General features: G+C 43.8%; 2 protein-coding genes across 3 annotated transcripts in view; one reads left to right on the top strand and one right to left on the bottom strand.

Moving 5' to 3' along the window:
* Positions 1-5412: 5412 nt before the first annotated feature.
* Positions 5413-25338, bottom strand: part of RNASE13 (ribonuclease A family member 13 (inactive)) — a 38406-nt gene continuing 18480 nt past the window's right edge. Inside the window, exons 1-2 of one of the 2 annotated variants that reach the window (XM_072622682.1) lie at positions 6855-7160; positions 5413-6696 (exon numbers count right to left, since the gene is read on the bottom strand). In XM_072622682.1, coding sequence (XP_072478783.1) covers positions 6236-6691 — 456 coding nt within the window. In that variant the 5' untranslated portion in view covers positions 6692-6696; positions 6855-7160 and the 3' untranslated portion in view covers positions 5413-6235. Of the gene's footprint in view, positions 6697-6854; positions 7161-25338 lie in introns of those variants that run through there. The other variant, XM_072622681.1, reaches the window with a different exon arrangement.
* On the top strand, positions 18697-20500 carry RNASE7 (ribonuclease A family member 7). The gene is made up of 2 exons (XM_072625311.1): positions 18697-18833; positions 19725-20500. Exon 2 carries the CDS (start codon positions 19730-19732, stop codon positions 20189-20191), a length of 462 nt encoding a protein of 153 aa, XP_072481412.1. The 5' UTR covers positions 18697-18833; positions 19725-19729; the 3' UTR covers positions 20192-20500.

The following is a 25338-nucleotide window of genomic DNA, read 5'->3' as shown; positions in this document are numbered from 1 at the left end:
GCCAGGAGGTAGGCTGCTTCATCCATATTGGGGTGGGGGTGGGGGGAGTGAGGGAAGGTTTTCCATAAAGACAGTCTAGACCACATATCAAATATGACCCTTTGATTGAATCCAAACTTCACAGAACAAATTCCCTTCATAAAAGGATTTGTTCCATGAAAGTTGGACTCAGTCAAAAGGCTGCACTCAAGGACCTAGAAGGCCACATGTGACCTCAAGGGCTCAGGTTCCCTAACCCTGGTCTGGACTACCCTTCTGACTCCCCCTCACAGCTTCCATTAAATTTCTCCCCTCTTCCTTCCCAACCTAATCTCTGGCCCTAAACCAGAAATCTTTCATTTACATAGTCTTTGGAATTCAGGTACAGGAGATATGGAAGAAAAACCAGTTGTGAACACAATCGTTTTTATCCATTTTTCTCATGATACACCTACTCTCTCATCCCCATCAATGGGCTAGGAGTCTCTGACCTTCACTACAGCATGCTTTTTCCCCTTGGAAAGAGTAAGGCCAGGACTGAGAATAGTCAGATAGTGCCTGGCACATAGTAGGTCTTCGTGGATGTTTGTTAAATTGATTTGGTAGAGAGGGCTTGCCATTCCAAGAGCTCTAGGATGAAGATATATAATTAAGATGTTAGATATTAAAGAAACCTGCTTAACCAACTCCCTTATTTCATTCAAAGCCACTACCGTTTTCTGGGTCGCTCATGCTCTGTTTGACTCCTTCCTCTGTCCCTCACCTCTCCTATTAGTTCAACATCTCTTACATACTCTAAACTTCCACTGCCACCACCTCTGTAAGGCTCTCTACCTCCCAGTTTACTCTTACAATAGCCAACCAGTCTCTCTACTTCCCACCTCTTTCATCTGTCCTTCCTACTTAGACCTAATAAATGCTTATTCATTATTCATTCATTCATTCATTCAACATTCAAATAAATCCTGGGAAACACGCTTAGAACTAGAGGGTGCAGGGTTTTCTTTTTTTTTCTCCTTACCTATCTTTAATCACTGAATGGGTGTTGCCTCAGTCAAACTGAGACTTGAGAAAGACCATAGCTTTAAAAAGTCCACGGGAACCCACTGCATCCAGGGCCCTCTCCAGTCATCCTCATCTATATCTTGCCACTATATCCACATGGCTGCAGAGGAGGCTGGTGACTTTGCACACCACTCCCTCACTTAAATCCAATTCGCTTGCAAGTCTTGCCATCACCTCCCTGATGTCATGGTCCTCTTTGAGAACAAAGGATGAACAGCCAACCCGCTCAGGCCAGCTTAATCTTCACTATGAATAGATTTATCATCTCTCTTCTCTGCTCAAAAAAAAAAAAGGAAAGGGGAGGGGTAGAGGGTGGGAAGTGTCTTTTGTGTTGAGCCTTTGGCTTAGGGAGAACCAGGTAAAGTTAGACCTAGTGAGCCTGACTGCCTTTGGGCTAGTTCTAATATTGGAGGTGTGTGAAAAAAGGCTACGTCCCTCTCAAAGACCTCTTCTTTCTCAGGATATGAGTCTGTCCTTAGTCCACCTCAATGGGAAAACATCCATCCTAGAGCTGAGTTACCTCATTACTGAACTCTTTGTAAATTGAAATTTCAGTGATCCACTCTGTTCCCTCACTTTATACCCCAAGTTTAACTACTGCCCTTAGATATTTAACAGCTCAGAGCTTGACCACATCCTTTTATGTTATTACTTATCCTACGTCCCACCTACCCTCTCCAGTTCTAAGTGTATTTTCCAGGATTTATTTGAATGGATGAATGAATAAGCATTTATTAGGTACTTATTTGCCTGGCTCTTTGCTAAGTGCTGAAGATGCAAGTACAAAAAGTTAGACCCTGTTTCTCAAGGAGCTTATATTCTAATAAGTGAAGATAACACATATTTTAGTCTTAGAGACGCACAAGGATAATGAGTTGGAACAGTTAATTGGCATGTCCTTTCCAGAAGCAATAGCACAATTATTTGAGCAAAAAGTAGAAATTGGAAATGGTAGCAGGCAGATGGCAAGAAAACCTGGATATGTGGCTTGATGGTTGGAGAGGCTGTGAAGGCGAAACATGGCACATTCTGGAGTCTGGGACCCAGTAGTTGATAGATTGGGCAGCATGAGCTAACTCACACTTAGTCACCAGTCAAGATGGTTGGGCCCTAGGGCAGCCAACCATCAAGTTATCCATCCAGGTTATCTTGACATCTGCCTGCTACCTTACTTCTCCCCATCTCCAGTTTCTACTTTTCACTCAACTTTAACTAGGTTAAAATCCTGGGAGTAAGGGGAAGAGGGAGAAATTATATACAGGAGACAGGGATTCTGGAAGTCTAAGGATCAGAGCTGCTGGCTGATTCAAGTGGGAAAAAGTGAAGCAGCGACAAACTGATGTCAAGTTGGCTTGGGCAAACAGTTGGATGGGATACGAAATGCTTTCTATGCCTGTTTATGACTAGTTCTAAATTCGGTAGTCCTCCCAAAATTTCATAGTGGGTTAGGCCTGTCTGAGGTGTCATGGCTGTTTGCTGTGATTTAATCAGAAACTGATTTCAGTATGACCCAAATGTGTGTTCTTCCTTCCCCAAGCAGAATAGCTATTTCTTTTTCCCAGGTCAAAGTACCTGTTTCCCCACCACCTCCCAACCCCAACAGGTTTTTTTTAGACACTTGCTATACTTACTCTCAGCTAACCAGCAAGACTTCAATCTATAATGAACTTTGGATCTTCGCCCACACATTCCCAATGACCATTCATGGGCTCGTGGGTTTTTCACTTGCGGTGGTGGTTAGGAGATGGACCACCATTACCTTAAATAAGTTTATCATACGAAGATTAAATATAAGGCAACACTTATAAGTGTGATAAACAATGAAGTTGAGATCTGAACCTGTCTCTCCTGACACCAGTGCAGATGATACTACACTGTTGTTCCATGCACTAACATATTACTGCCTCCAAACACCAGTTCTTCACCCCCAAATTCACCCAGAGGGCAGATTTTTTTTCACAGAGGGATTACGTTGTGATGCTCTACCCCCAGTTAGAGAGCATTGTGCATTTAAGACAGAGGGATTCCTCCATTACCAAAAGATCGGTGGACTTATCTAACAAGATACCATAATTGTTTCTAAGGGACTGGGGTGCTACACCTACTCCCTTTTCCCTAAGGGGCCCCTTTGGTCTGGACACATGCATGCGACCTCTGTATCAAGTCAGTCCTGGGACAATCTGGCTTCTAAAGAAAGGGTGCTCAGCTCCCTTTACTTATTCTCTTCAGCCCATTAAATACTCACCCTAATACACTAGGGACAAATTATTTCAAGCTTAGATTTTGGCTTTTGTCTAGAGTCTTCCTAAAAGGAGGAAGCAGAAAGGTATACTGTGTACAATATGAATCAGGTGTGGGACAGGTACTTTCTTCACACGCAGAAATTTTCCTAAAAGATGCAAAAATCTCACAGTATGCATTCACAGCGCTTAAGTCACTAACACCCTATAACTACTATTGCAGTCTCTCTAGAGACTGATACTTAATTCCCATCAGAACACAGAGCAGTTTGCAGGACTGCTGATTAGGCATTTTATGTAATAGCTCTTTGTTTTCCCCCTCAAAGTCCATGTTTTCTGCAAACCAGGCCAAGAACTTGGGTTGTCTTCTATCTAGAAGTTTCCTTTGCCCCCAGTCATCTCCCCTCATTGGGCCAAGGATTTGTGGATCTCTAGACCCTTTGTTGTGGGGGGAGTTTAATGAAAGGAAGCTGTATACGCCACGTGAGAGTGTCAAAGCAAAGGAGTGAGCTGGTATCCTGTCTTCGACTCCTCCATCTAATCAGTCAACAAGGGGATTGCTTTGTCACGTCCGAGTACTCATGTACTTCAGCTCTCAATCCCATGTGTGGTTGAGCCATCTCCAACACACCCAAGGCTTAGTCAGCATATGTGATCAGCAAGAAAAAGGAAAAAGCACTCCATGGGTTTCCATGGGATGCCCTTATTACACTTGGAGCAAGACAACTTGGGTTCTGGTCCTAGAAACAGCAGGACTTGACAAGTTATTGTATGTGAAAGTAGTGGGCAAAATTAACTCTGAGAGACTCTACATGGGTACCTTGATCAGATGACTCAATCACCTCCCATCCCTGAAGGGTTGCCTTTCCAAACTGCATCACTGCAGTTGTAACTTTGGATAAGAGCAATTTTTCTGGGCCTCAATTTCCTCTGAGTAAAATGGTACTAATAATACGGCAAACATGGAATGGTGGATAGAAAGCTGGCATAGAAGGAGCCACAGAGATCCGATGCCAGGTTCTGCCTCCAACACTGGTTATGACCCCACTAACAACTTCTCACTGTTCTAGACAATTCTAGGATCCTTAGGTTAGAGGATGTGACAACCTGAATTAGTAGAAGAAAATTCCTTTTCTGGAGGTTCCCTATACCAATGAAATTGCAAATCCAGTTCAGTGTACCTTGAGTAATTCACAAGATTGCTATGAAAATCAAATGGAATAATGTATGTAAAGTGCTTTATACCCATAAAAAACTACATAAATGTGGCCTGTCATTGTATCAGTGTGCCCAGCACATATTAAAACCATAATAAATAATGGGTAATTGATTGATTGATTAGTTCATTAGATCTCACCTGCCTCCACTGGATGCAGTTTGGAAAGGTAGCTTTAAGATGGGATGGGAGATAACTGTCATCAGGCCACGTATTGCCTCCAAGACTTAGTTTTGCCCTCTTCCTTCACATCCAATAAATTGTCAAGTCCTGCTGTTTCCACTTCCAACATATTTCTCAAAACCCTTGTTAATCATTCCCTCCATCATCATCATCATCATGGGATAAGCCCTTAATATTCCCTCTCTGGACTGTATAATAGCCTCTTAACAAGTCACATACACACGTGCACACACACACACACACATATACATATACTCCACCCCAATGTTTCACTATGGTAGTATACTCTTCATACCACTGCCAGACTAATTGTGTGTTGGATGCTGGAGGAATTATTATCGTTTTTCAGATGAGAAAACTGAGGCTCAGAGAAATTAAACCAGGTGCCCATGATCATACCATTAGCAATGCCTTCCTTTCCCTTCTCCGCTCCCTGCCCCATTACTCACAGAGCCACTGGAGTCAATGTAGGAGAGAGGCCTTTAAGGAGCCTTCTGAAGGGAAAGAAAGAACCCCAAGGTAAAGGAAAGAGAAGAGAGGTTGAAGAGGAGACCTAGCTGAGAGAAAAAGAAGGGCTTAGGGAGGAAGGAAAAAAGGCTATTGAATTTGTTGAATTTGAAGGTCTGGAGACTCCCAAATCTATAGCTACCCTAACACTCCCATCCTCCTCAATTCTCTTGTACCCTTTTCTAGATTTCACCAGGTAACATAATAAAATAAAGCACATGGTTCATGGTTTAAAAGACTTTATCTTACTCCATCCCACTCAACCCCACAAGTGCTTCATAGAGTCTATTGTGGGATGGAGAGAAAGGAGAGGACAGATTATATATAAAGGGAACCCCAATGACTGGAAAGAAAGGAAGAGATTGGGAATTAGTGCGTGTGTGGTTAAGAGGTGGGGAAGATGGGATAGGAAGGGGTTCTGTGACCCAGTTGGGTGTGAGGGGACTGAGTGCTTCAGAGACTAGATGACCAGTATCTAGCAAACAAAGATACCCTTTGGAGGAAGCTGAGCAGAGAAAGAAGGAGTGAGGATAGAAGGTGGGGGTTGGGGGAAGGGAGACCAGGCCAGCTGTTGTCATGGTACTGGCCATGGCTCTGGGCCTCTTGCCAGTTTTCAAGATCCGGCCAAGTGAACAGCCAGCCTCTGCCAACTGGACAGAGTTAGCTTCTTAGGACAAGGGGGGAGGGAGGAGAAGACTTTGAACTCTACAGAGGGTGAGGGGCTATATATCTCTGGGTTAGGAAACTGGCAAGGGGGCATAGGGTTAGACTTGCTCAAAAGGTAATGGGGCAATTTCCTGATGGTCTATAGGGTAAACATCTATTTTTCTTCCTGTAGAGACAGCGGGGAGTGGTCTGGGGCCCTTGGAAACTCTGCCGAATGATCTGGTTTCCTGGAAACTGGCTTGGCCTGCTTTGTTGTCATATGAGGGGTGCAGAGGGCAGGGGGAAAACTTACATTCCCTGAGCAGGGAACAGCAGCCTGACCCTTGTTTTGTCAGGGCCTAGGTTTCCCCTCACACTTGGGTTCCTCCCAGTTCTCCCTTTAAAGGAGGCCAATGATACCCATGGGTTCACCATCGTATTTTCTGGAGCAAAGTAGGTAGACACGCTGAATGGAAGTGGTTTCCTCGTACTGGCAGGTGCTGGGTGGCTGCAGGGTTGGACGCTTACAGGTGGTAAGAAAAAAGGCATCTTGGCTGAGAGAGCAGTACTCATTGAAGTCTTCACAGAAGCTGTCAGCGTACTTGCAGTTCCTACTAACATTTGTCCAGGGAGCATGCAGCACATAGTGGACCCATGGGCATTGCCATTCCTTTTTCCATCCTCGAACATAGGACATCAGCCCATTGCAATAGCCTTGGAAGCCCTCAGCAAACGTAATCTTAGGATAGTCAACATTCAGAGCACGGAATTTTCTGACGGCAGAGGATGTAAAGGAGAGGAAGGTCAGAGCTGGTCCCAGGAACAGCTGTAGGACTAAAATCCTCATCAGAACCATCTTTCCTGTGGGGGGAAAGAAGAACAAGGGGGGAGTTGGAGGGAGAGGGTAAAGGATAGGTATCATTCTCTTTCCCAAAAATACCTAAAGCCTCATCCCCAAATCTCAGCACCCTATCTTCCCCTTCCTGTCTTCCCCTCTTCATTCATGCCATTCTCCTTACCCAGATTGTCTCAGCTTAGGGTCTGAGGCTTTGGCAAAAAAAAAGAATCAGCTGGTCCGTAGTCTAAGAATCTCGCTTGGTCTTTTTGGCCCCCTGGCCCAAACTTCTGATCAATACAGGTAGAGTGTTATGAAAAGAGAAGACAGAAGAAGAACAGGCAGGTCCTATCTTCCTCTAGGCTTGGTCCTTCTGGGAAAGGAAGAGCTGGTCAAGCTCACCTGTTACTCAGGTCAGCTGGGAAGAGTAGAGAGGTAGGATGGAGCAATAAGAAGGCAAAGAGTCTGAAGGTGGATAATAGAATGGGAGGGTTAATATTTGGAAATCTGATTAAGGAAACTCTTCAAAGTGGTGGTTGACTAATTGAAGGAGGTCAAATAGAGCATCCTGAACTCATCCATCTTGATAAGATATGGGGCTGGAAGTCAGAACACCTGGTGATTCAGTCTCTGAACTATCTTTCATGTTTCCTCTGAGGCACCCTATGGGCCCTCTTCCCCAAGAAAGGTGGGTAGAGGAGGACAGTTTAGTTTATGGAGAACAAAATGCTCCCTGGATCTAATTTGGTAGGAACAGAGAGTGACTCAGATGCCCCTTCTCTCCTACTCTCTGGGGCCTGCCTGGCACAGAATCACATGACTTTCCTATTTGGGACTCTAAGCTCAGAAACATGTCTATAAGGACTCTCCTTGATATGCTAGCTGAGATCATGGCACCCAATCTCTTCCCACTAGACCAACATCATTCCCCTGAATTCAGATTCAGGGTCAGAACCTTTAAGAAAGACATTAACGGGTCCCTGACCTGCCTTTCCACCCTCCCTGTCTACTACCTCAGAGTGTATGGGAGTGGAAGGGGAGCCACAGGATATGTTTTTTCTGGTCCTGATGGGTGTCACCAGTCTACAGAGTTAAGAATGTAGGTGACTTTCTCTTCCTATTAACACCAAGGTCTTAGCCACCAGAACTACTCTATCCCCATCCCCACCCCCACAACCCCTAGGAAATAATCTGGCAGCTTTATTCCCTTATCTCATGGTCTATGCAAACACTAGGTATTGCCTTGAGTCTGGGGCTGAGGTCACCCCCATGCTAAGGAGAGTAGCTAGCCAGGAAATAGATAAAGAGGCCAGCTCCTGAGGTTCTACAATTTGATTTATCATGAGCACCACTGGGCATTATTCTGCCCTCTTCATACCAAGGTGCTTTGGAGAAAAGGCCATGTGGAGGACTTCCTGCTCACTTTGCTCTCTGAACCTTCACCTTGCAATGGACTTCACAGAAAGGAATTCTGAGTATTGCTCTTGTTCTAGCTCCTGCCTCCCCTGCAGCTACAGTCTTAGGGAATTCAGCTCACCCAGCCAAATAAAGATGAAACTCCAGAGAGTAAGCTGATGTCAGCATTGGTTTTCACCTTGATGTGAACAATTGGGTCTAAGACCTGAGAAGACCTTAGCTTGAAAAGGCCAAGGTCTCCTGCATCCTGGGTTATACCCAGTCATCCTGATCTATATCTGGCCACTGAACCTAACTGGCTCCAGAGAAGAAAGCGAAGTGGTGACTTGGCACAGCCCTACCTCACTTAAATCCAATTCACTTGCAAGTCATGGCATCGCCTCCCTAATGTCATGGTCTTCTTCCAAAACATAGGACAAACAATGTCCTCTGTGAGTCGTAGTAGGAGCTGCCCACTGGGGACCCAACTGGAACTGGCCAGTTAAGCAACCCAGCTCCTCCTCCCTTCTCCCTTTCCTACCATTCCCTTCCCTTCCCTTCCCTCTGTCCACACAGGGTATCATACCCTTACCCGTGGGCACTCTGCCCAAAGGAATGTAAATTTTGATGGCTGAAACCTTGTAAGATATCCTAGGGTTTAAGGGTGAGATTATTTTCTTAAGATTCTTGCCTTAAACCCAAATTACTCTGGCTCTCATTGGTTGACCAACAATAGGTCCCAGACCAAGCTCCACTTGGTCATGGCTTTGGCCTCTGGCTCAGAGTAAGTGTAAATAGCATTTGTTTCTGTTTTGACCAGAAACACTGAGGGTCTTCCCTTCCCAGATTTATTTTTTAAAAACTAGGTAACAGAGGCCATTCTCTTTCCCATTCCTTATCTAGCCTTAATCACTGAATGGGTGTTGCCTCAGCCAAATTGAGGACTGAGCAAAGACCTTAGCTTAAAGTGGCCTTGGCCTCCCACTACATCCAGGGTCCTCTCCAGTCATCCTGATCTATATCTTGCCACTGGATCCACATGGTTCCAGAGGAGAAAAGTGACTTTGCACAGCCCTCCCTCACTTAAATCCAGTTCAAGCGCATGTCTTGACTTCACCTCCCTTATGTCCCGGTCCTTTTCTTTTGAGAAGGAAGGACAAACAGCAACAAGAAACAACTGAAAGAAATGCAGATGGTTGGGGTCAGCCCACTTCTTACATCCCTGTTAGGGGAAAAGCAACTGATAACTGGATTAAAGTTAGCCAGAGTACATACAGGGCTTCCTCCTGACTACCTTGTCTCTTCCAGTGATGTCTTAATTGCCAAATCCAGTGACCTTTTCTGTTCTCATACTTCTTGACCTCTCCTCATCCTTATCAATCACCCTCTTTCTCTTTGATACTCCTTTCTCTCTAGGTTTCTCCTGGTTGTCTTACTCCTTAGCTGCTCCTTTTGGATCTCTTTTTCTGGATCTTCATCCAGTTTGACTTCTCCTATACTCCTTCATCTTATCAGCTCACATAGATTCAATTGTCTCTATACCGATGAGTCTCGAATCTACTTTATCCAGCCCTAAACACTCAATTGGCCTTCAGTCTCACATCTCCAACAGCCTATCAGACATCCTGAGCTGGATATCCTGCAGACATCTTAAACTCAACATGAGTTAACAAAACTGAAGTCATTGTTCCCCCCCCACCCCAAACCCTCCTCCCTTTCAAACTTGTCACTGTCAAAGGCAACACTATCCTAGTCCCCTAGTCTCACAATCTAATGTCATCCTTGATGCCACAACTCCAATATCTTATCTATTGCCCTGGCCTATGGCATATCTCAAATATTCCCCCTTCTGTGGTACAGGCTTCTCTCCTCTCTCTTAGACTAGTGCAATAGCCTCTCAAATGTTCCCCCTTCTCTGGTACAGATTTGTCTCCACATTCATAGACTAGTGCAGTAGCCTGCTGGTGGTCTGCCTGGCATAAGCCGTTCCACACTCCAGTCCATCCTTTATTCAGCCACCAAAGTGATTTTACTAAAGAGCAGGTCTGATCATATTACCCAACTACTCAATAAATTCCAGTGGCTTCCTGTCACCCTCAGGGTAGAATACAAAGTCCTCTGTTCAGTGTTCAAAGACCTTCATATCCTTGCCCTCCACTCCCTACCTACCTTTCTAGTTTTCTTAAACTTTACACATTCCCCATGTACTCTTTGATCCAGTGAGACTGGTCCCCTTGCTTTTCTCAAACAAGCTATTCAATCTCTCGGCTCTAGGCATTTTCTCTGGCTCTCTCAGGCCTGGAATGCTCTCTTTCCCCATTTCCACCACTGGTTTCCCTGGCTTCCTTCAAGTTCCAACTAAAATCTCATCTTCTTGCCCAACTCTTCTTGACCCCATTTAGGGTTTTCTTGGCAAAGATGCTAGAGATGTCCATTTCCTTCTCCAGATCACTTTACAGATGAAGAAACTGAGGCAAACAGTATTATGTGACTTGCTCAGGTTCACATAACTAGTGTAAGTGACTGAGCTGCCCTCTCATTTATCCTGTATACGTAACTTGTTTGGTTTTTCTTTCGGAGGGGGGAAGACAAGGCAGTCAGAGTTAAGTGACTTGCCCAAGGGCACACAAATAGTAAGTATCAAGTGTCTGAAGCTGGATTTGAACTCAGATCCTCCTGACTCCAGGGCCTGCTCTCTATTCACTGAGCCACCTAACTGCCCTCTTTATGAAGTTGCAAGTTGTCCCTCCCGTTAAATGGTGAGGTCCTCAAGGGCAGAACTGCCTTTTGCCTTTCTTTGGATTATACTTACTACAATGTCCTGCACATAGTAAGTAGGTCTTTAATAAATGTGCATTCACCGACTATCCACTCCTTTCAGGTTCCAGATCTCTACTTCCTAATCCTCTGTGATAGTTGGTGGTCAGGATGTTCTTTATCCTTTTCTCTCCCTCCTCCAAAAATAAGCAATAGACAACGAGAAGAACTCCTAAGCCTGGCCTCCTAAACCATCCCTCAAATACCTGCTCCTTTCCAGCCAAGGCTTATTAGTGGCTGTGCCTTTCTATGGCCCTCCTTCCTTTTTCTAACCCTTTAAAACTAGTCTTTCACACTTCTAAAAGGGTCGAGCCTGTCTCTTCTTTTTCCCCAACTCTCTCTCTCCTTCAGTAGATTAAGCACTCTTCATTCTTTAGCTGCCACAACCCAAATCTATGGCCCTTTCTGCAACCTTAGAGCTCCTCTAACTGCTTCGCCTGGAGGTGCAGAATTGGTTCAATTTCATGATTTTCTCTAGTAATATACACGAGCTATGGATCTCTTAGAGTAACAAAGCAAGGGGTGGGTCTCCTACTTATCCGACTGCTCCATCTCAATCTCATTTCAACGTCTTCATCCTGGTCACTCCCTTTTACTTTCAGCGTCCCTCAGAGCTCTGTCCTGGGCCTTCATCAGCTGTCATGGATTTAAATACCACCATTATACAGATAATTCTCAAATCTCTTTATCTAGACTAATTTCTCTAGACCCCCTAATCTCACTTGTCCACCTGCCTATTAGGCATCTCCAACTGGATAATCCAGTTGATACCTTAAACTTAACCAGTGCAAAATGGAATTCACCATCTTTTCCCCCAAATTCTCCCCACTTCTAAATTTCCCCTGTTACTGTTGAGGGCAACATTAGCTTCCCAATCACTCATCCCTCCTCACTTCAGTCCATTCTTGACTCAGATGCCCAAGTGATTTTCCTAAATAGCAAATTTAGTCATGTCATCCCTACCCCCACTCAAGAAATTCCAGTAGCTCCCAATCAACTCCAGAATCCATACATAATCCTCTGTTTGACATTCAAAGCCCTTCCTAACCTTACCTCTCCACAATCCCCATTTCCCTCCACGTACTCTTTGCTACAGTGACGTTGCCTTTTTCAAACCAGGTGTTCAATCTCTCGGCTCTGGGCATTTTCTCTGACTGTCCCTCCTGCCTGGAAGGCTCTCCTTTTTTATTTCTCCACTGGTTTCCCTGACTTCGTTTTAAGTCCCAACTCAAATCCTATCTTCTATAACAAACCCCTCTTAATTACAGTGCCTTCCCTCTTTTAATCATTCCCATTGTTCCTGTGTATAGCTTGTTTGTACATATTTGTGTGCTTGACGTCTCCCCCATTAAATTGTGAGCTCCTTCCTATAGGGCTGGGGTTGTCTTTTACATCTTTTTATATAATCCTACCACCTAGTACAGCGCCTGGCACAAAGTAGGTGCTTAATAAATGCTTATTGACTGATAGGAGTTTTCTAGGGATGATCAGGGTACAGGTCAGGAATGGGAGGGATCTTAGAGGTCATTTAGTCTAGCACTCCTGTTTTACAGATAAAAAAACTAGAAGGTTCAGTGAAATGTCCATTGTCCCAGAGGTAGTAAGTGGTAGAGCCAGGATTATGAGTCCAGCTCCTCTGATGCCAAAGTTAGTGTTCTTTTCATTGTGCCATGCACGCTTCCTCACTGGGGTCGTATCTAGTGAAGCATCAAAGTGGACAAGCAAGACTTAGGGACTAAGGAGAGTGATGCCTTAGTGGGAGATATGGGTTGAGAGAGGATAGATACGTCAACCAGCAGCCCTGATAAGGGCAGGGAGCAAATTTAGAATGGAGAAGGGAAGGCTAATGGAAGGATCAAAGGTTGTGGTCTCAGAGAGAGTGAGCTTTATAAAGGCAGGTCCTTTTTCTCACCTCTGTGTCTCCAGAGCTTAACATACTATCTGGCATATATTTATTGGATGATTGAGAGTCGAATTCCAAAGTGGAGATTCTGGAGGTGGCACAATTCCTGTAGGGGGTACGGTCTAGGATATGGTTTTGTCAGCTTGTGCCTGAATTGGGATAGAGAAGGAGGTTCTGAGTTGAGGAGGCGAAGGAACTGAGAGGTAAGGTTATTAAAATGATCTTTGATGTGAACATTAAATCCCCCAAGGATGGTGGCCGGGGATAAGATGGGAAGGAAGATGGATGATGAGCTGGAGATGGAAGTCACTGAGATAACTGAGAATGCCCTGGAGATTTTAGTAGGTGATAGCAACAAGGACAGAGAGAGATTTCACAAACCTCAAAAGAGAGGCCATTGGGGCTTCTATTAGAATGACTTTGGAGCTGCCAGAATAGGAACCTAGCCTTTCTCTCAGCATGCCTATCTCTCCTCTAGGCCCTGTGAGTCACAGGGAACAGGAGACATGGTATCCAATGGAGAGAGAACCATAGGCAACCAGGAAGCCTGGGTTCTGGTCCCTAGCTATATAATAAAAGTAGGTTACTTTCCATTTCCATACATCTGTTAACCTTTCCACAAAAAATAGTCCCTTCTCTAATACTGTCTTGCTATATAATAAAAATAGATCATTTTCCATCTCTATATGTCAGTTAACCTTTACACACACACACGCACACACACACACACACACACACACACACACACACACACACATACACACACATGCAATGGAATATGTAAGACTGAATCTGATCCTAGCTGGATAGACCATTCATGTCTAGGGTCAATATCTATGCTCACCACCCAAAGGCTATGAGAAAATCAAAAAGAGACATAGAGGCTAATCTCCTTTCTTTTCAGAGGTAGGGGACTCTGGGTATGGAACAGTCCCTCTACTGTCAGATTTGGTCAGTGTGCTGCTTAATTCTGCTGAGTTGCTTCCCTTCCCCCCCTTTCTTTTTTTTCTTTGTTATAAGGTATGGCTTGCTGGTAGAGGAGAGTAAAGGTGTATGTCCAGAAATCAAGGTGATATACAGAAGAAAATTTTTAAATTCAGATTTATTTCAAAAGAGTAGATAGCAGTCAGTTCCTCCTGTCTTTGACCCCTCTTCTTTACCACCACCACCCCCACATACAGATGAAAGCAGCAAGAAACAGCTGCTGTTGGCCTACCATAAAAAGAGGCAGAGGTCCACCTGGCATGGCTTGGGATTTCCACAACACTCACCCCAGCTACTTTAACCGCCAGCTGCGGGCCCCCTGGGGAGAGACTGGGCCACCATCAGCGACATGGCCGATGGGATGGGAGCAAGAGTAGGCCAACTCTCTCAATTCCCATGCACAGAGGCAGCTTCTTTTCTGGCCCATTTTCCCTTTTTCTTCCCCTTCCCTCCCCCTCCCAGTGCTGGCCTCCTGCAGCTCTTCTATGACCTTTCCACCTTGGCCCTCTGCCTACCTCCTCTTGTTCCCCTACCCTTGACATTTTCTCTTCTTGATGAAAATACCCTTTAAAAATGCAGCCAGGGGCAAATGAAGGGGAAAAAAACAGATCACACTTAACATTCTTCCTCATGGTTGCGTGTTTGTGCAAAATGAGCCAAAGAGGACCTCAGCCTGTGATCTGGATAAGCCAGGCAGGGAAAATCTGGCTTCACCAGTAGAATCCAGATGGTGATGAGGGCACAATAAATGTCAGGTTTACATATGTGCAGGTAATGGATTTTATTTTCCATTTCGAATTTAATGTGTAGGCATACAGAGAAAGGGTATGTTATAATGGACAGAGAGCCAGTTTCATACCTGGGTTCAAGTCTTTCCTTGACTAGAGACCCTGTTGGGCTCTGAGACCCTGACCAAGTCATTTAATCTCTGAGCTATGCTTTAGTCAGCCCTTTAAGATGAAATTGCAGAAACATGGCTAATATGGAAATGTATTTTGTATGACCTCACATATATAATCAGAATCAAATTGCTTAACTCCTCACAGAGGGCAGAGGAACAGGAGGGAGGGAGAGAATTTGGAACTCAAAATATAAAAAATATTATTGTTGAAAAAAATTTTACATGTAACTGGAAAATATTTAACTAAATAAATTTTAAAAGAAGACTAAGTTGAAGAGAAGGCATTGTATTAGTAGAAGGAGTACCTCATTTGGGAGTTACCTATACCAACAAAAAAATAGACCCAGTCCCTCATTTTGTATAGACATAGACCATGTATAGACATAGACCATGTATAGATATAGACCATGAATATCTTCGTATCAAACATACTGGTTTGCTCTTTTGCTCCAAAACCATAGGGGAATGTGTCGATTTCATTTCATCTCCCACCAAGGCAATTCAAATGGAGAAGGGGAGGAGGGAATAACCAACATTCACATAAGACTTTAAAGCTTGTGTTTATTCTCTCCTCTTAGCCTCCCAACAACCCTGTGAGGTTTGTACTATATAGAGAGAGCAAACTTTGGCTCAGACAGGTTAAGTGATTTGCCAATGGTCACACAGCTAGTGAGTGTCTGAAGAGGGATCTGAACCCAAGTGTTTCTAACACCAGCTTCATCCACTACGCCATTCAGCCTCTCAAATATCATGATGGATAAACTCAGTGGCAGAGGTTAGAGGAAATCAGGATGTGGAAACATGGCATTACAAGAATAAACAAGCAGTTCTAGCTGGGAATCCAATTTAGCTCCCTATCCCACCACCAATCACCATTCCTCTGTTGTCTCAAGTCAATAACTTCTACTGTTCCAAATCAAGGATTCTTAGGCATAAAATGTCTTGGCATCTCCCCTGTCATGTGCATAGCTCTCTGTGCATAGGTTCACATTTGCTTGGAGTTCAGGGTTCTTAAGAAAGCAAAGAAAGGTGTGACTTAAGAACTCAAGCCCCAGAAAAGGCAAATTAATGAAGAGTCATGGTCCCATGTCCCTTAGCCTCTTCTGCCATCTAGTGGCATGTCTCTCTTTCCCAGTTCATTCTAGGATAGCCAAACTCCTGACTCTCCCCACTCATCACGGTTGCCCTTCTCGTGATCCACAGAGATGATTCTCTCCCTGCTGGTTTCTTGTCTCTGTTGGGCCCCCCAATAAAAATGTTGCTCCAAACCTCTACGCCAGTGTACTGACAGTGTACTGTACTCTAATCCTAACTCTAAATTGCTACATGCTCTTAAGCTTTGATCTAAGCTAAACTTCCATCCCACTAAATATTTGTATAGTGACTGTATAGTAATGAAGTCTTAGAAATGATTCAGGAAGGAGACACCTAAGTATATGAAACAGGAGGAAATTACTCCATCTGCTTCCTTCTGTCCCTATCTATAGCTGACTGAGTTCTCAGTCAACATCAGGCTATCTAGCCATTGGTGGCTAGATTGCTAGCCAACCAATGACTGATCCTGGGTTTAAGCCAACCAGTAACATAACAAAGAAAGTGTTGAGCATCTTGAATACTGTCTTAACGGAAGAGGGAGAATCCAGGCTCCAATGTAAGAACCAGAGAATGGACCGCCTACTTTGATTTATAACCAGAAAAGACCCCTTGATTTCTATATGAAGAAACTGAAGACCAGATAATTTAAGAGACTTGCCCAACGCCACACAAGTGGTAGGTCTGCACCCAGGTCCTCTGCCTCCAAATCCCTGCTAATGTGCTGTTCCATATATTTTAGGGTGACATAAAATACTACCTTATCCTCACACTGCCCCTTAGCATTTCCCATAATACTTTGCTGCTTTGATACAGAAGCAGCATGGACTTCTGGCAAGAATCGTGGCATCGTGGATCCGCTGTTCAAGTTCCAGATCTAAGCCTGCTAGCTGTGTGGCTAAGTCACTTCACTTCAAGCTTTCATCTATTATCTTCTCCCTTCTACAGCCAAGAAAAAAATGTCTTCCATTCATTTCCCCCTCTTTCCTTTCCTTTCTCAGCCCCTTTCAGTCCGGTTTCTGACATCCTCATGTAATTGAATCTTCTCTTTCCAAGATTAGCAGTGATCTCTTAATTTCCAAACCCTATGGCCCTTCCCAAGTCCTTATCCTTCTTGACCAACACCTTTGACTCCGCTCTTATCCTGTATACTTTTTTCTCTCTGAGTTTTGGTAATACCTACTTCTTTTGGTTGTTTTACCTGTCTGTCCATCCCTCAGTCTTCCTTGTTGGATTGTCCTTTATCTCTCACCCCCTTTGTGTGGCCATCCATATTCCCGGGCTCTGTTCTGAGCTATTTGTCAGCTTTCTTTCTCAGTGATCTCATTACCTCCCGTAAGTTCAATTATCCTCTCCAAGTATGTGACTTTCAGATTTTTATATGTACCCCCAGCCTCCCCTGAGGCCTGCTCCTGCATCCCCAGCTTTCTTTCAAGTATTCTCAACTTCATGTCCCACAGGCATCTCAAAACAGAAATCAGTGCCTCTTCCCTAAAACCCTACTGTCTTCCTTACTTCCTTGTTTTTATTGATGCAATCACTATCCTTCCAGTTAAAACAGGTTTGTAACCTTGGAGTTCCACTCAACTCTTACCTCTCCTTCAAGTCTCTGATCTAATCTATGGCCAAGTCTGGTCCATTCTGCTCCACCACATGTCTTACATCTTTCCTCTTCTCCCCACTCTCATGACTATTACCATAATTTTCAGGTTACATATTACAAAACCTCCCAACTTTCTTGCTGTTTCCAGTCACTCTTATCTCCAGTTCATTCCCCACAATCTGCCAAACTGATGTTCTTAAAGCACAGGTCTGACCATGTCACTCTTCTACTCAAGATGCTCCTTCTTACACTAGGATAAAAGATAATTAGTTCCACTGATTGGACTTTAAAAAGCTTCACCATTTGATCCTAGCCTATATTTCCAGACTTACTGAATGTAACTCTCCTAATGCTGACTGCTTTCCAGCCAAAGTAGCCTGCTTGATGCTCCCAATCCGCTTTGGCCCAGGCCATTGCCCATGTCTGGATATACTGCTTTCCTCACTTCCTCTAATTGGAATTCCTAATTTCCTTCAAGGCTTAACTCAAGGGCCATTTTCTGTAGAAGGCCTACCCTGTCCTCCCACTCCTCAATCACTACTGCCCTCTCTATCCCTGCAAAAAATAACTGGTATTTATTTTGTATTTACTTCTCTGGGTACATATTGTGCCACCCAACTGAACATAAGCTCCTCGAAGGCAAGGACTTTCATTTTTATCTTTGTATCATCAATGCCTACCATGATGCTTGGCTCATAATAGGTACTTAATAAATTTTTGTTGAATGAATACAGTGGTCAATACCTAGACAGAAAACAATGAGGCCCAGATAGTAGCCCTAGGAAGTCCTGTATCATCATTAGAATAACTACTAGGGATGGAGATCAAGGGGGCCAAATAGTACAGAATCCACATAAAACATTGATGAATCAACTCTTCTTCCTTCAGATCCTCATGAGTAAACAGTGACACCCCAATCAGGAAATCATATATACAATGCTTGTCGAGGCAGGCATGGTCTAGCTCTCTCAGGGCAGAGACAGAAGAGTGCATGATGCCACCTCAGGGAGCCCCTATTGGTGTCACTGGTGAGAAATGCCAGGCCTTCATACTTGGTTGACACATCAGGAAAGGGAGTGCTCCATTACATTTTTTTCTTAATGTGACAAGATGAGTATATTTTTAGGGTGTTGCCATTATCGAACTTGTTTAGACAAGTGTATTAATTCCTTTGATAAACACTGGCATATGTGGTATCCACTGGTTCAGGTCACATGAAAGGGAGTGGGGCGGGGACTGACTTTGATTTCCCAACCAGGAAGTGACTGACTTTAACATGTTCTGGGATATATGGTACACACGCCAACCACAAACACCACGTCTCTCCACTGACCCTGAGATTGACCCTATAGCCTTCTGGCTGATCTCATAGTAGGCGGGTTCTGTGAAAACTGCAGCCAACAAGGAAGATAGTACAGACTTTTCTCAAGAGTCTTCTGGATTCAGCTTGCAGCAAGAAGATATTCCAGTAAGACTGGGTGATGAACAGTGATGGCTTTTTGGGGTTGGAGTAGGAGAGGATTTAGGTAGGAAAGTGTTGTAGGAGCAAGGGGAAGGGGGAGGGAAGGATGGATAAAGAGAAAAGATGACTTTTCAAAGGGTAATTGTGTAATTCAGTGGGTCTGGGAGCATTATGATGTAAGTAAGTTAGGGGCACAGTGGAGTATGTAGGGATGGGGTCACAGGAGCAGAGCGAGTAAGGGGGCAGAAAGGGCAGTAGGGAAATAAGGATGAAGGCAAAGTAGTAGGGTGAGAGGAGAGAAGAACACAGTGATATGAACAGAGAAGGGGCATAGTAGGCTGAGAGGAGCTAGGAGCATAATGGCGCTGGGGGGTTGATGTCAGTAGGGGAAGGAGGGTAAAGGCACAGTAGGGTATGTAGAGATGGGAGCATAGGGAAGGGATGTGAACAGGGAAGGGAATGTTGTGTTATGTAGGGATGAAAGCATAGAGTAAAAAGAACAGATATCCAATCAGTAAGCATTTATTAAGCACCAGGTACTGTTCTAAGTGCTGGGGTGTCAAAGATAAAAGGCAGTTCCTGCTCTCAGTGAGCCCACAGTAAAGGATGTAGGAGAATTGTGGAAAGAAGGGGGAATAAGATCCCAGTGGGGTGAAGGGGAATATAGGGTTACAGTAGGATCACAGTGGATAAGAGAGATTAGATGAAATGAGATAAGAGAGGGAGACTGTGGGATAAAGTGGATGTGAAGTACAGTCACTCTATGTCTAGGGTCTAGGGACCCATTGAGGTAAATGGGAATGGGTGCACAGCTGGCCAAGGAAACAGCAACTGAAACCAGAGCAGGGGGCCACTGATTTCTTGAATGTATAGCTTCTTCCTTCCTGCTCCTTTCAGGAGAGATGGCACCGGCTCTGGCAGGCTCATGCCTCTTCTTGCTTCTCTTTCTGGGGCTGAGGGAGGTCCCAGTTAGCGCAAAACCTCAGAACCTGACCTCCGCCAAATGGTTTCAAGTTCAGCATGTCCAGCCCAGTCCTCTCCAGTGCAACAAGGCCATGGGCATGATTAACTCTTACACCCAGCACTGCAAGCCCCTTAACACCTTCCTCCATGACACTTTCCCCAATGTGGCCGGGGTCTGTGGATCCCCCAGTATAACCTGCAAGAATGGCCAGAAGAACTGTCACCAGAGTCCTAAGGCAGTTTCCATCACCCAGTGTGACCTCACCTCTGGGAAATACCCCAACTGCCGCTACAAGGACACCTCCCTTGTTAAAGCCTTCGTTGTGGCCTGCAGTCACCCTGAAGCTGGCGATCCCCCTGGATATCAGCTGGTTCCTGTGCACCTGGACAGCACCATTTAGCACCTGAAAACCCTCTGTCCAAGACTGCAGCTGGGAGGCTGACGCTGCTCTCTGGCTGCTTTCTGCCCTGATCCCTGGGGTCCTCTCTTCTACTTTAGACTCTTCTAGGCTTCTTAAACTTTTAACCCTCCCAACCTCTTTCCGCCTGAGAAATTGTTATTCAATCCCTGGTATGTAAGTACATAAAATAGGTATACTAATCAAACAATTACTAATAAATATAAGGAAATTTATTTTAAAATAATTCTTTGCTGTACGTATAATTTTACTGTTTATTAAAGATGAAAGCAAATTTATGTACTAATGAAATGGATGTGTTTATTTATTTTTACATAAAGAATTAAATCTTGGCAGAGTATTTGATATTGCAGGACAGAGAGCGTCTTCAACATTTTTCAGAATTAATTGATATTTTGATTTTATAATTATCAGTTCTGAGAACATCACTTCACATAAACACATAGTCCAAAATGGAAGGGCCGTTTCAGAAATTGTTGGAAATTCTGTCCTAATCCCAAGCCAAAATTGACTTAATGATTTTGTACGTACAGTAAGAACACTGAAATTCATAATATACAATAGTGTCGAATCTGAGTCAAGGTATTTCCGACCACATTCGTCAGCATTGTGTGGTGTGATGGAATGTGCAGGGCAAAGTGCGCGTGTTGTGTGTTCAGAACCGAGGCTGCAGTGAAGTTGCCAAAGAGACAAGCGCTTCCAGAAACTCCTCGGATTCATTATGTTTGATTTTGAATTAATTTTTGGTCATTACACGTTCAGAAACCTTTTACTGTTGCCCAATTTTTCACCACCCCCACATTCCGTTACATGACCCATATGGGATCTGCACCCACAGATTAAGAAGTGCTCTTCTAGGGATGAATAATAGGAAGGCTAGGGGGAGAAATAACATTACTGGGGCCTACTATTAACCATTTCATTGATGCTCCTCCACAGACTCACCCATGTTAGATGAGACTAACCCCCAGGCTCTACTCCATCATCCCAGCCATCCCTACTGTTTTCCTATCCTACCTCCTAATCCCCCAGCCCACTGACCCCAAAGAAAAGAAGTAGGCAATTGTCAGTTGTCAGTACACATCTGTTAAATGCCCACTATATGCCAGTGCTTAGCGCTGGGGATACAAATACAAAATAATTAATGGTCCCTACCCTCAAAGATCTTACAGTTTCATGGGGAAATACAATAAACTAAAGGAAGCTGGAAAGTGAGGGGTGGGAGGGGGCAACATACCCTGACATGGGTATGGTGGAGAAATCAGCCAGGTGAAAAATCCATTGTTCCGAGCTGAGCTCCTCCTAAAATCAAAATTTGGGAGCTAATGGGTCCACTCTTCCATGGGGAAGGAACACATTATGATGATGAGAGAGCATGGTGCAGTGGAGAGTGCAGGGCATAAGGCCACCTATGGCCTTCTAGGTCCTTAAGTGCAGCCTTTTGACAGGGGCTGGGGATTTGGAGCCAGAGAACCTGTCTTCAAGTGTCAGCTCTTCCACTTATTATCGAGATTATCTTGAACAAGTTCCTTGACATCTCAAGACCTCCCTTCTCTAATCTATAAAATGAGGGAGCTAAACTCAATGTGTTCTAAGATCCAATCCAATTTGAAACCCATGAACTATGAAATAAAGGTAAAGAAACAAAACATTTTTGCTTTTTTGGTTTTTTTACTTAATATTTTATTTTTTCCAATTACATGTAAAGATAGTTTTCAACATTCACTTTTATTACATTTTTGAGTTCCAATTTTTTTTCCCTCCTTTCCCTCCTCTCCTCCCCAAGAAAGCAAGCGATCTATATAGGTTATACATGTACAGTCATAGCAAACATAGTTCCGCATTAGTCATGTTGTGAAAAATCAGAACAAAAGGGAAAAGTCATGAGGAAGTAAAAAACAAAAAGTGAAAATCATATGCTTCGATCTGCATTCAGACTCCCTAGCTCTTTTCCCAGATGTGGACAGCATTTCCCATCATGAGTCTTTGGAATTGTCTTAGATCATCGCTCTGCTGGGAAGAGTTAATTCTATCAAAGTAGATCATCACACAGTGTTGCTCTTACCATGTACAATATTCTTCTGCTCACTTCACTCACCATCAGTTCATATATGTCTTTCCAGGTTGGAAATAAACATTTATTAAGTACCTCCTTTATGCCAGGTGCTGTACTAAGCACTTTACCAACATTATCTCATTTGAGATTATTTAATTCTTACAAAAACCCTGTGAGGTAGGTCAAATTATGATTATTAGACTTATTTTTCAGTTAAAGAAACTGAGGCAGAGAGGTTAGGTGCCTTGCCTAGGGGGTCACAAAGCTGTTAAGTGTCCTAGACCAAATTTGAACTCAGGCCTTCCCCACTCCAGACACAGCACTTTCATCTCCTATGCCACCCCATTGCCCCTATATCTGTGTAGCACCTTATAATTTTCAAATTCCACCAGTGTTATTTAATTCCCACAGAATCCTATGTGATAAGTAAGATGGGTATATTAGACTTGAAGTCTGCAACTGTGGGCAATAAATAATTAATTTATTTGCCCTTCAGTTTATATATACATATGTGGGGGTGGGGGTGGGGGTGGGGGTGGGTGTGTATACATATATATATGTCCACATAATATTTATATATACACATATTATATATATGGAAATAACACTATCAGTAGGTATATGTGTTGTGAGGATCATTTGAGATAGTCATAGAAAGCCCTTTTTATAAACAGTTACATGTGGAGTGATAATGTAGTGTGTGTGTATACACACATACATATATTGTATGTATGTATATGTATATATGCAAGCTGCTAACCATATAGCAAGTTAAGGTTTGCGAAACACTTTACAATCATTTTCTCATTTGAGCCCCACAGCAATTCTGTGAGGTAACTACTTAGATGTATTATCTATACCCCCATTTTGTAGATGAGAAAATTGAGGTTTAAAAAGATTAAACCATTTACGCATACTCCTGTGAGAGCAAGGAAGTATACAAAGTATGATTTGAATCCACATCTTCCTGGCCTCAAATCTAGCACTCTATCCAGGCTCCAAGTTGAACATTACCCACCATGGTTCACTGACTCTGAGAAGGACTTGAAATAAGGCAAGTAGCCCCAGAGAGATATTATGTGATTTTCCCAAGGTTACCCAGCTTCTTAGTGGCCAAACCTGTAACAGAATCTAGGTATCCTAATTTCAGTGTCTGTACTCTGTACACCGAAACTGAGGGAACAAAGCAGGGACAGTATAATGGTTAGAGCACAACCCCTGGAGCATGCTTAGAACTGCCCTCCTTCCAGGAACACACTGACCCAGACCCTTTCTGGTGGGCCAGTAGTGCTGGCTCAGTATTGTAAGACCTGGCACTTTGGGATGATGCATCACTTCCTTGGTGGTGGGGGCAGAGGACCACATCAAAACTTTATTAGAGATAATTGGCCACTGAGCCCAGAAGAGGTCACTGCCCCAACCCAGGTCATCCCCTCAATTCCCCTCGACCTCTTCTCGGCTCCCTCCACCTCACCATCTCAGCAGACTTTTAAAGGAGTGACCATATTCTGGTGCTCTTTTTTCTTCCTCTCTCAAGACCATGGGGACAATCTCCTTGGGATCTGGTGTGAGGTCTAAGAGAGTAGTAGCACTCAAATCCTTGCTACTGTTCCTACTTTGGGTGGGGGTTTTTTTTATCATAACCGTCCTGACAGCAATTGGGAAGGAAGGATTTTTTCTAAGCGGCTACCTAGTGAGCTCCTGGGTCACTTGGTTGGTGTCATCTGAACTAAAGGTGACAGTCCTCTAAGGTTAACTTCGGGGATTCTTAGAGAAAGGTGACCACTGATGGCAAGAGAAAAAATCTTGGGCCAGTTTTCCAAATGGATACTTTGAAGTAGTTTAAATAAGGCAGAGCCAAGGGCAAGGTGGAATGTCTATTCAGCAGGCCCAAAAAAGATGTGATGTTCTGAAACATGTTCTGAAAGTAGTTGCAATTGCTTTGTATTCAAGTCTTAGTCAATATGTGCATGTCTTTTATGTTCTAAGCATTTCTTTTTGTGTGGAGGAAATAGCTTTCCTATACCTGATCTACACATTAAATACCCTTCTTCTGCCTGATGAGGAGAGCCCAGACATGAGCCAAACCTAAGTTTGGAGCAGTTCTCCCGAGGTCTCTGGGTGGAGGGGATTGTAAAGAGCCATAAAACTTAAGAAAAAGAGTGTGACCCCTCCTTTCAGGGCCAATCTTGACAAAAAGGAACCCAGTCTGTGGGCATAGGACTACTTTAGAGGAAAAAGGGAAGCCCCTGAGTCCCTCTGGACCCACCTGAGTTCTATCCCATAATACATTTCCCATGTCAGCTGCAGGAAAGAGCATTATATTGCTCTAGACAGATTACTGTATGTCAGAAGATTCTATCCACATTCCCCCACCTATCCTCTCCTGTCACCAAGGGTTAAGGTATCATTAGTTTCCCCTTCTAGGTCTGGACTTGTTTATGCAGCAGTCTACTTCTAACCGCAAATCCTTTACCCTTTCTCTTCAAAACCCTAAGCCTAGTGCTCTCTCCAGACTTGATCTAAAAGGACATGATAATCATTATCTTTGCCCCCAAGCCCGCCTCACTTAGATTCATGCTTTCTCTCTCTCTCTCTCTCTCTCTCTCTCTCTCTCTCTCTCTCTCTCTCTCTCTCTCTCTCTCTCTCTCTCTCTCTCTCTCACACACACACACACACACACACACACACACACACACACACACACACATATCTCTTGTATATGTCTGTGTCTCTCTTCTCCCCATCCCCCAAGTTATAAAATCTTGTAATTTCTTTCTCTACATTTCTCGGATACATCCCCTTCTCTCCACTTACAGAGTCATCATCCTAATTCAGGCCCTCACCACTGCTTACCTGAACTATTTCAATAACCTTCTAATTGGTCTACCAGACACTTGGCCCTACTCTAATCCATATTCCACTCAGCTATCAAAGTGATTTTCCTAAAAAGTTTAAGCTTGACCATGTCATTCCCCTACTCAGTAAACTCCATTGACTCTCTTTTACCTCTAGGATCAAATATAATTGTTTGGCATTTATAAATCTTCACAACTTGACCCTTTCTTTATAG

The sequence above is a fragment of the Notamacropus eugenii genome, chromosome 7 (genome assembly GCF_028372415.1).
Source record: "Notamacropus eugenii isolate mMacEug1 chromosome 7, mMacEug1.pri_v2, whole genome shotgun sequence".
Lineage (NCBI taxonomy): Eukaryota > Metazoa > Chordata > Mammalia > Diprotodontia > Macropodidae > Notamacropus > Notamacropus eugenii.
This window is presented reverse-complemented; position numbering and strand designations above follow the sequence as displayed.